The following is an 11,283-nucleotide window of genomic DNA, read 5'->3' as shown; positions in this document are numbered from 1 at the left end:
TTCGTGACGTCACTGACCAAGGCGGCCGATTCTAAACCAGCACCGTTTCTTACCTAACTTGAAGCTTGGGTGCTTGTCCTGTGTCGTCAAATTGAGTTTGGTCCATGCCTGGATGTTGTCATGCCATTGCCTCGGTGGTCTACCTTTTTTTCTCTGTAGGTACCGGTAGGCTACGGTATTATTCCTAAGTACCGTATATTGTAGAAGACATTGATAAAGCATTGTTAGGTGATGACTGACAGACTTTATGTCCATTTTTTCAGCACTTTTATTGGCCATATAAATTTTTGAAAGTTGTTGATGCAAAATGGGAAATCGTAAAAGTCGACTCAATCCAGATGTTCTAGCAAGACTAACCAAAGAAACAAAATGTAAGAGTGATTTTAAATGGGGAGTGGCTATTGATGTTAAACGATAGTTTTGTTGTGGTTCCAGTGTTGCTGGAGCATGTAGTTTGTGCTGTATGAGTTACCTTAATAGTTTCCACTTTTGTTGGCATATTTACAAATACTCAAACCTACAATATGCACCAGTTTTCTTTAGTTTCTTTCGCTTTAAACAAAAAGCCAACGACATGGACTAACTGAACTATCAGGGTTATTTTAGTTTTCATATTTTATTCTACAGTTTTGTTTCCTCGACCAAGTGATTTGCATGTTCAGGAAACACAAGCACTCTTAAAAGCATCATATTTGACTTGTCAGTTGGCATAGCTCAATACTCGAATGCCTACTTGACGATTGAAACAACGTTAGTTGGGTACAGTACCGCTTAATAGGATTTTTCTAGATGAAATATTTTCAGCTACCTACGGTATCTAGCAGATTTCATTTCCATTAAAATTGTGTTAAGATCTGTCTCAGTGCATTTTTAATGCATATAATACCGTATTATAATAACTGTATAATATATACAACATCTGGTCATGTTTAAGCCACAAAATAGCATACTCGTCACTGTGCGATCTTCACCCATAAATGTGTATGCAAACCTTATGCTTAAGTGACCCCATATTCATAGCCTCTAATGCTATGGTTACCTATTACTAGGGCAACCAATTTTTTGACCTAAAAACTTGAAATTTTGACTTTATAATTTACAAATTTTGACCCAATTTTGACCAATAACTTTCTGCGTTTGCAACTCAAATGTGAAATACAAAGCACATTAGAAATCAAACCGTTAGGTAGGCTAAGGATATCTTCTTTTTCTAATGAAATATGAGAAAAATGTGGAAGACTCAACGACACCGCAGCTAATGAACAGGTAGTAAAAGTCACTCGAAAAACTGCAAAAGATAAATATGGAGTGTCTTTAAATATCCCGAAATTACTGAGAGGGTTCTGCAGTATTATACTTCAACATCAAGTAATGTTTTACATCATCGCCTTTGAAGTTCCTGTCTCTCGCCAAAAATTTTTCTAAAATAGGGAAGCTTCTCTCTACTGATACAGAAGTTGCTTGGGAGTTCCTCAGCAGGCTACATAAATGTGGTGAAATATCATCTTGTTTCATTTTCACTATGTTTTTGATGTCATTCCTTGAGATTCTTGCTTGAATATATTTTCCAATTTGGCAGCCATCAACACCAAAGTTAAGGGACCTCATTTTCTGGTAAGCTTCTTGAATGGTGTAACGGCTGTCTTCCATCTTCTGAATTATATCAAACAGATGTGTTGAGCAACAAGACGAGATTATATCAAACAGTGCACTGTACTGCTCCTCTATTTCTACAAGGTGAGTAGCTAAATTGGGAGCTTTCACAGTATCTTGAGCACGCCGCAGCAAGACACCACCATCATGGAAGCCTTCCACAATATTTCTTACTTCTGGTAGATTTCTTGAATAATAGTAAGCAGCTTTCAACCAAGTGCCCCATCTAGTTACATTTGGCTGTGTGGAGGTTGGCCAATGGAAGTAAAACTAGCTCTTCTTGACCTGTATTTAATGGTCACTGCTTTAACCCTGGCAACCAACTTATCAACAGCAGGGCAGTTGGCTAATATTCAATCGTCAGTAGTGGGCGAAACAAGATTATTAGCCTACCCCAGAAATTGCAACAAATCAATTATTACGTCGAAATAGCAACAGAAATTGCAACAAAAAACCCACTATTTGTGTAGCTTTAATAAAATATTAAAAGAGAGAAGAAAAACTACGTTAAAAGAAAATTTTGACCTAACCATAAAATTTGACTTTTTTTTTACTTAATAACTTTGAAACCTCTCTTCGTGTCAGCCTGAAATTTAGTTTATGGACGTTTTATAAACTTTGAACAAGGCAGAAAAATTTTGACTTTATTGACTTTTGGTTGCCCTACCTATTACTAATACTATAACTAATTAGCTATAGTCACTGCCTTGCTGTAAACTATTTTGTGTTTGGTACTGGTACGCTAGAAAATGAGTATGATACACATTTACGCATTATATATATGTACCAAATATGTTGAGAACATACTCAATGAGTTTCTGTAATTATACGTGAAGGCTCTGTGTTGTTACTTGTCAACAGTGTATCATGCTATGGTAACCAAATGTCTACTTGATGAAATACACTTCACTTAAACGAGTTGTATATATATATATAATTTTACTAGTGCAAAGTAAGTATGCTCCATTGCTCGAGTTAGTAAATCAGTCATTTTTTACATTGATTTATACCGGTAGTCAATAGAATATAAAAAAAGTCTGGTTTATTGGCTACACAGTTTAGCTAACATCAAATTGATAATGTGAATAAGTTGTATGCTCATTTTTTCTTTGAGCATTTGGAGCTAGAGGGTCCAAGTTTATGATGTTTCTTTACTGCACTGAGAAGCTCCTTGAGAGCATCTAGTGTAGTTGTGTCATTCAAAATATATACCGTCCATACACCTTCTGGTCCACAGTTTTCCAACCTGACCTACAGATTGTGTTTGTGCTTGTTTAAAGGAACATACAGTTGTGCAAAAGCTTGATACCTGGAAATTAAAAGCGGAGAAAGGAAATTTTATAGTGGTTGACATGCTTTCTCTGTGACTGATGGTGACTTATCACGGAATGGCCCGTTTCGGTGAGTCCGATTCGGTGAGTCCGATTCGGTTAGTCCGATTCGGTGAGTCCGATTCGGTTAGTCCGATTCGGTGAGTCCGATCCCTTAACGGGGGATTTTTTCAATTTTTTTTTTTAATTATCGGGTACCGTAGCCTAATTATCATTGCCGTTTTAGGGTTAGGGGTTAGAAGTTAGGAACTCACCGAATCGGACTCACCGACTAGTAGCAGACCCGACTTATAAATGGTGACTTGAACATCTTATTGGTTTTTGAAAAGAAATTTTGAGATATTATCCTGAAATAGCAAATGATGATTTGGCTGATGAGAAGGTCATCTTGAATACCACTAGAAAAGTTCATAATTACATATTCATCTCATTGAATTCAGAAATGACTCCACTTGTAAATGCACATTTGACACTTCATTAATGACACAATCAACGTCTATGGGAAGAAGGTTGTGATACAAACATGCCTCAGTTGTGACATGTCAATGAAGCGGGTATCAGAATTAGAGGTGAAGAAATGCAGCTAGCTTGCATTAGTTGGACAGTTTGCTTTTCTATTGATTGCTCAGTACTCACCCAGTTAGCCACAGAGATATTTTGTTTTTCTGTGCAGTAATGGGTGTCTTGATTTCAGACATCGGTGGTGCTCCTTTGTAGGGGAATTCAGGTAGATGTTACGCGGCTCCACCACTCCATTGTTCAAATGTTCATTGTCAGAGCAACTCATTTGCATCAGGGACAGGGACCTGAAACTACATACTTCTGTTTATAACAGTTGAAGCTGTTTTGCTCTAACTTGTGTAATGTGTATACTGTATATATTATATTTTTTGTAGTTTCTGAAGCCGAGTTACATCAATGGCACAAAGGATTTCTTCATGATTGTCCAACTGGGAAGTTGACGTATGAGGAATTTCAGGGAATATATAGGCAGTTTTTTCCTCAGGTAAACACACTTTTTACATCACACTTCTGTCTCATCAAACTTGGTTTGTTTTGTGTTAATATGGTGAATATTGTTTAGCGGTAGCCTATACAGTATTTTCTATTATCTATAACCGCAGTAAATTAGTCACGAAGAACTAGGAAAAAACTGAAATGTGTGTGTCATACTCATTATCATCACAACATTTCTTTTTTCTTGTTGAAGGTTAGAGACAGTGAAGCGCCAAGTTTCTCTGTTGTAAGATGATCAATGATCATTATTAGTCATACAGCCTAAAGTAAAGAGTGCCATAACAGTTTTGGATGTGTGGATGACAGTATATATTGGTAATAGAACAACAGATAGCATTGATGCAGCAAGGGTGCTCATTGCAATATCACAAAGCATAAATATGCGAATTAAGCGAATAAATAAATTCGAAATTGATCGAAAAAATTCTTACCAAGGTTTTATGTGGTGTTTAATTATTATATATTGAAAAAAGGAAATAGTCCTTCAGTTATAATCAACACAAAGTTTTTGTTCGAATAGAACTTCTATGACTGTTCTTTAATGTTTATATACTTTCAGGGAAACTCTGCTAAATTTGCTAAGTTTGTTTTTGCCACGTTTGATGACAACAAGGACGGAACTGTTGAATTCGAAGAGTTTATCATGGCTTTGAGTGTTACTTCCCGTGGTACTTTGGAAGAAAAGCTCAATTGTGAGTTACTTTTTGACATGTTCTTGGTTTTGCATGGGTTAAGTGCAGCTGAAAAATAGTTTTAGTAGTTTTTAGTGTTCTGTTTTGTTTCTTTTGATTTTTGTGCATATTTGAACAGAACTTTTTTATTTTTCTTCTTCTTGGCTTACATTACAAACATTAACTAACACACCAGTTTCCATGACATAAAAAGAATTTACGTATTTTTCAAATTTTCTTTTTTACATGTGCTAGCTGAAGATGCTATTACTATAGCGAAATCGATTCTTAACTTAATAAATTTGATGAATGCAAAATAGCAGTATAATCTTATCATATTTATGAAACTTAAAAATTCTTTAATGACCTAAATGTTTCTCTCTAGGTTGAGAATTTTCCTGAGCACATGGTGTTGTGATGTTATAGTTGTGAAGAGTTTTAGTTGAAAACGTAAACTCGCTACTGACGGCATTACAGTCAAAAGCAAACATGTTTTGTACAGGGGCGTTCCATCTGTACGATTTAGACAATGACGGCTACATCACGAAAGAGGAAATGCTTAACATTGTGGAAGCTATATTTGCAATGGTGGTAAGTCCATGATACGTAATGTTGACATGTTCAATGTTCATAGGAACTGTCAATTCAGTTTTTCAGCTTGCGAAGCGATGCCAACCGACGTATGATATTTAAATCCTGCTTCGTCTATGACTTTTTTGCTGACTTTATTCCTTGAAAATGACATTCTTTCCAAGACTAATTTTAAAAAAATGGTCAAACAAAACCAGTGGTTCAACTAAACAATTGAGTAGTTGTTGAGGATGGTGATCTGATGCTTTATATTTTATTGACTTTTTCTCACGTTTTTGTCGCCTGTTTCTCTTTTTTTTTTTACTTTGCTTGGAACCTTAAGGACAACATGTGAGTGAAATAGTCTAACGATTGTTTGATGACACAGCAGCACAATATAGAGATTTTGTTTATTTTTTCGTATTGATTATTTGGGAAGCTGATTTTCAAACAACTTAAAAGTTTTGATTCAGCCTCAGTTCACATTGCATCCGTCAGCTCCCAGCGCCCTTTCTTGATGCGTGATATATATAGTAAGTTCATTGAATCTTGCTATGTTCTTCTTCAGTTGCCGTTTAATTAATCGGCTTAAAATGTTAGTGTTGGCAAACATTTCATGCCAAGAGACGCAATTTTAAAACAATGCAAAGCTTTCACTGACCTAGCTTTTAATTTTTTGACGAACGCAAGCCTTAAAGCAGCAGGCGGCCATGGCCGCTAAGTAGTGCTTGAATGACCGCCGGTGCTACCTCCTCAGTCGGCCAATTCGTCCGCCAGTTTCTTCTAGCTAATTATTTAATTTCGCAATGGAATGATCGTGGATTAACTGTCGAAAATATGTAGTATCAAACAGTGACGCAGAATTAGGTCACCGCGTCATAATCACCACTGTTGTATTATGCAATTGCATGGAAAATATCCAGCTGTGATCACCCAAGTCACGTTTATTTTAACAAAGTGTTAATCCGAAGTGCTAATTTACATCGGCTGCCAATATTGTCGTTTTTATGCTGACTTTATTCCTTGAAAATGACATTCTGAAAATGACAAGTCCGACAACATTGAATCGTTATTAAAAAGGAGAACTACCCAGACAACAAGATTCGTCATTTTTACCCTGATTTAACAACTGCAAACGTAAAATCAATGTAAAAATGATGGATTTTGTTGTCTGGGTGGGTTAGTTGACATCCAAGAGGAAAACACGTGTCTTCAGAGTTGAGAAATGTTTCCGTTGTGGGTTAGTGACTTCACACCCTCAATGGTGACATCATAACGGTATACTCGTAAATGACCAGGTTTTATGAAAAGCGGTATGCAGTTGAAACTATTTAGTGTCGTTAGTTGGTTCCGCAATACCGGATTACAGTCCCGATAAAGCAGTTATTGCGTGGTACAACGATTCTATAGCAGGACATCGCCCAGACTTCAGCAACACTAAGTGATCATTTTGGCATTGTTGCAAGTTTAATTCTATTTACTTGTGCTGTCGTTATTTGTATTTTGGCCTCCAAGCACGCAGATTTGGCCGCCGAGAATGAGCACTCGGTAGGCCACGATGGCTACCGGAAAAAAACACAAGTTTTAAGGCCTGCGAACGGTTCCATGCCTTTTTTACTATTAAAATTATTTCAATGCAGCTACGCTACACCATCTTGCATTTAAGATAGGTATTGCTTTGAAAAATAATATTCCTGTTTTATAGTCAGCAAGTCTGCCTCCAAATGGCCCGTTTCGGCGAAAGCCGACTCGGTGATTTAAATCCAGCGATGGCTTCTGTTTATTTAAAGAATTTGTAGGGATCATCTTGGTAGGCGGTTTTTGTATTTACCTTCCCATACCCATGCAAACGAGAAAGTTATTGTTTCAGTAAGGTAGGTGTAAATTAGCTGATCTTTTGTAGGTATATTATAGGCTTTAGCGATATCTAGCAACTGTAGTTGGGACATGTTCGCTGAGACTTCATTTGATTAACCACTATTGTTAATCACGAAGCGCCGTTTGACAACTGTTTATTTTTTTCCTGAGACTTTATTTGAGTAACCTCTATTAGAAGCTAATTCCTTTGAATAAATAGATGCCGCTGTGAGATTTTAGAAATCTCCGAATTGGGATTTCTCCTAATCTGATACTCCGAATATTAACAGACTGGTAAAACCCAACCAGCAAAAGTTACCCTTTTTTACATCGTTCCAACGTCTAGTGACTTTTCTGGCTGGGAAGCATTATAATTTTTTAGTATGTCTGTGCATAGACACATAAATATTAAATAGGCTATTAATTTTAAATGTCCTATTTATAACCTTTGTATTTCCGCAGGGAGATGCAGTTAATCTACCCGAAGAAGAAAATACTCCTCAAAAGCGAGTCGAGAAAATATTTAAACACATGGACAAGGTGATGTGAATAAATAGTTTGTAATTGTGAATGGATTCAATATTACCGGCACCCTTGCATATGGGTACCTACTCCCAACTGGTAATAATGCCTTTTTTTTTGCTTCGCTTTAACTCCTAACGTCTGTTCAACATAAAGAGGCGTTGAAACGGCGATATTGAAGCAAAAAGGCAATTTATTAGCAGCTGGGTGAGCTTTAGTTTCTTCAGTGGAAAGCCAACAATCACAATGAGCTGCGTTCGACCGTTGAATTGCACTTCACTGCAGTCGCTTGAAGGAATGATTTGACTTTTAAGTTTGACCTTTGGCATCTGTCATTAACACACTACTGTCGGTGTAACTCAAATGCGGGACAGACGCTTTATTGGAAGCCGATACTTTTATACGAAGAAAACTACTTGTTCATTTTTATGGATCGGCCTTTGATTTTCATCCAACGTACCATATTAGATATTGAGGAGTACTTGCGTGGACATTTTGAACGAATGGAGAAGAATAATTTGACACAGCGAATTTGGAATAAGGTAGTGGTGCGATTAATGAAAAAAGAAAGACCAAAAATAGCATGGGAAGACAGTGTGAAAGGTGATTTAACAAAAGGGAACTTAAAAATTCAAGCTGCCAACAATACAGAGAAGTGGAGGAGTCACTGCAGACAACTGGTCGACCCAGAAATTTCGAGATAAAGATCAGGCTTTTTTTAAACAAATACAGAGAGAGCACAATTGCTTATGTGCTGAAAAACCCTTTTCAGTGCGTCGGTTAGAAGCTATGCCGTTTCGGTGTGGACGTTATGGGAAATCCTGGTGGTTGGTTAATGGTTATGTTCATCCTGAGGAATTGTAGTAAGTCAGAGTGGTCAGTGAGCTTTTCTTGCTTTTTCCCATCGCCGATACTGTTAGGGGCGTGCCCGAAGTTGTACGAAAGTTCGCTAAGGCTCACACAGTTTAGTACATTTATTAATATGACTTTGATGAACACATCAATCCAACGAAAATATATCTTTTGCTGATGATATAGCTCTTATATCTGAACAACCAAATCAAGTACCGGTACGTACAAATAAATTTAAAAGTACGTAATGCGGAGAGAAAAACAGTTGGTCTTAAAACGAACTTTAATAAAACTAAATTCATATTTAATACACTGGCAGAAACAAGCTATAATATCACGCTGGATGGAATCATTATGAAAAAAATTACCAATACATTTACCTTGGTTGAAAAAATTACAACTGACACCAGCAAAGAAAATGAAATAAAAAGAGGTTACTCGTTTCGTATGAATAGAGTAGTGTGAGGTATACAGCCAGCATATGCCACATGACCCAAATGTTCATTAATTACCTAACCTACCATAGAGCTGCTAAAATTTCCCACAAAAATAACAGTTAATGCACATTCGTCTGTGAAAACATGTGTAAAACTGCTAGAACCTTAATCGCTGGGCACGGAAAATCAAACATAGGATTTTGGAGAACTTCCACACCGAAACGTTTATCTACGGAACAGCGTCTTCATTTCCTTTAAAATGTGACTTTCAAACTTTGAACCTGTTACTTTTGACTTTTCCAGAATAACGACGGTCGTTTGACATTGGATGAGTTTATGGTTGGAGCCAAGGGAGACCAATCGATTGTTCAAGCTCTATCGATATACGACGGTTTAGTTTAGTTTCCTGTTTGTCCAGATCAACGCTTTCAAACACCGCCTCAGTTCCCCCACAAGCTTCTTTTGGAATGGCAACTGTATGCGCTGAGAATCGCGAATCTTCGACTTGGAAAACTTTTTCAGTTATTAAGCTCTCTTTGCGATGAGTTGCTTTGTCGATGACGTGCAATGTGTTGTACTGACGTTATTATTTTCCGCTGTAACAACACCAACGCATGCTGTATATACAGTACAAAAGCTAATTGAAATTCAATTTTTATAGTCTTAATTTAATTTCCATTCCAGTGAATGTGATGTGCTTATGGATTTGAAGCTGTAATGATCTTGTAAGTTCTTTTCGTTTAAAAGTGCCACTGATGGTCATGTTGGTGAAAACACTGCGCTTTTGTCGCCCTTGCTTTTGTCACTAGTCTGTCGCATTAAACTTTATTGATGTTATTGGCACAACCAAGGCAAAAACATCAACATTTTTTACAAGACTTTCTGCTCCTCAATGCACTGGTAGTTTCAATATTTAATTTTGTCAAATGCAAAGTTACCGGTGTCTTCACACGATGCCATTAGTTGCGTTTTTGCTTAATATCTTTAAGACTTGATTCCGCAAAACGTTTTATAGTGTTTTTTGTATCAATGCATCTCACCTGCACGTCCACTTTGGTTGAACCTCTGTATGACAACAATGTCGAAACCTCTTCTGAACACTAATTCTGCCTGAAGAGTATATATCCCAGACAATTCACTCATTTTTTTACATTCCCCGGACGTTGAATCAATGTAAAAAGCGACTAGTATGATGTCTGGGATTACTCAACTAGTGATCTAAGGTTGCATTTTTTTACATTGTTTTAACATCGCATAGTTTAATCTGTGTGTTTTATTCAGTGGTAGTCAAGCAACTCACGAATACCCAAGATACGTTTTTTCTAAACATTCGTAAAAAACACATCTGTTGTACAGTATTACACAAAAAATATTACAAAAAAAAACAAGTTTCCAAGGTTTCGTTCATTTACAAAAGGGTACATCTGTCAAAATGTGGAGCATTTTTTCACAAAGATTGACCTATTTTTTATAGCTTATATTGTGGTACACTTCGCTTGTTCACTACATTGTGCAGTAATTATAAATCGCTACGGTATTGTTAAAAAACAACTTTTGTATCAGTATTGTGAAATCCTACGAATTTGCTGATTGTTTTATTTCACTCTAGCGTCACTTTTCACCTACTGCTGCCACAGAAAATAACCAGAAGTTATTTTTATTTGCAAATGCTCATTTAGAAACTAGTCAATATTGTGCAACATGAACTTGTTTCGCCTAACTTGATATAACAGCTATTTCAGGGTTGCCATTTTGTTATCGCCAAATTGGATAATTACAGATTTACAGGCTGTCAAATTCTATTAAATTAAGGATCTCTTGTGATTTGCAAAAGTAAGACATGGTTAAAGTTGTCATCTATAGTGTAATAAGTCACTAACCGGTTTGAGTTCGTTCTGGTTTGAGTCTACTGCCATACAGAGTTGTTTGGTACCTCAAAACATAGGAAGAATATTAATTGCATAATGCCCTGTCTTTCAGTAATTTTAATTCCATAATTTTTCAAGTGTTAAACTAAACTTAACGTTATCACAGTGTCGTGATTTTTCAATGGTTTGTCAAACAATCAAAGTGTAGTGATTATGTTATAAGAACTAGTGCATTGTTGTTAAAAAGATTATATTTTACAGGAAATTGTAAAACCATTCCGCGAACTGTTGCACAGTAATTTGTCTTTAATTTGATCGACTGTGTGTAGAATCCGAGTACTCCTAATCAAACTCTATCTTTTGCTGCACATTTTGTTTTTTTCTTGTGTCTGTTTTGAACTTTTCTATTTTAGTATTAACTTCTTACACTAGCCTTTTAATTTCACTGTTTTTTGTTGCATTAGGATTGTTTTGATGAGGTCACAATAGCAATAACGCGTGTTTT

General features: G+C 36.4%; 1 protein-coding gene across 1 annotated transcript; it reads left to right on the top strand.

Annotated features, from left to right (window-relative positions):
• The first annotated feature begins 263 nt into the window (after positions 1-263).
• On the top strand, positions 264-10,734 carry LOC145768468 (neuronal calcium sensor 1-like). Its single transcript, XM_082579966.1, has 6 exons — positions 264-371; positions 3,881-3,990; positions 4,561-4,693; positions 5,175-5,263; positions 7,562-7,639; positions 9,214-10,734. The coding sequence occupies exons 1-6, from the start codon at positions 308-310 to the stop codon at positions 9,310-9,312; spliced, it is 573 nt and encodes a 190-aa protein (XP_082436092.1). The 5' UTR covers positions 264-307; the 3' UTR covers positions 9,313-10,734.
• Positions 10,735-11,283: the final 549 nt, after the last annotated feature.

The sequence above is a fragment of the Aplidium turbinatum genome, chromosome 1 (genome assembly GCF_918807975.1).
Source record: "Aplidium turbinatum chromosome 1, kaAplTurb1.1, whole genome shotgun sequence".
Taxonomy (NCBI): Eukaryota; Metazoa; Chordata; class Ascidiacea; order Aplousobranchia; family Polyclinidae; genus Aplidium; species Aplidium turbinatum.
The sequence above is the reverse complement of the archived record's forward strand: the minus strand, read 5'-3'. Positions and strand labels throughout refer to the sequence as shown.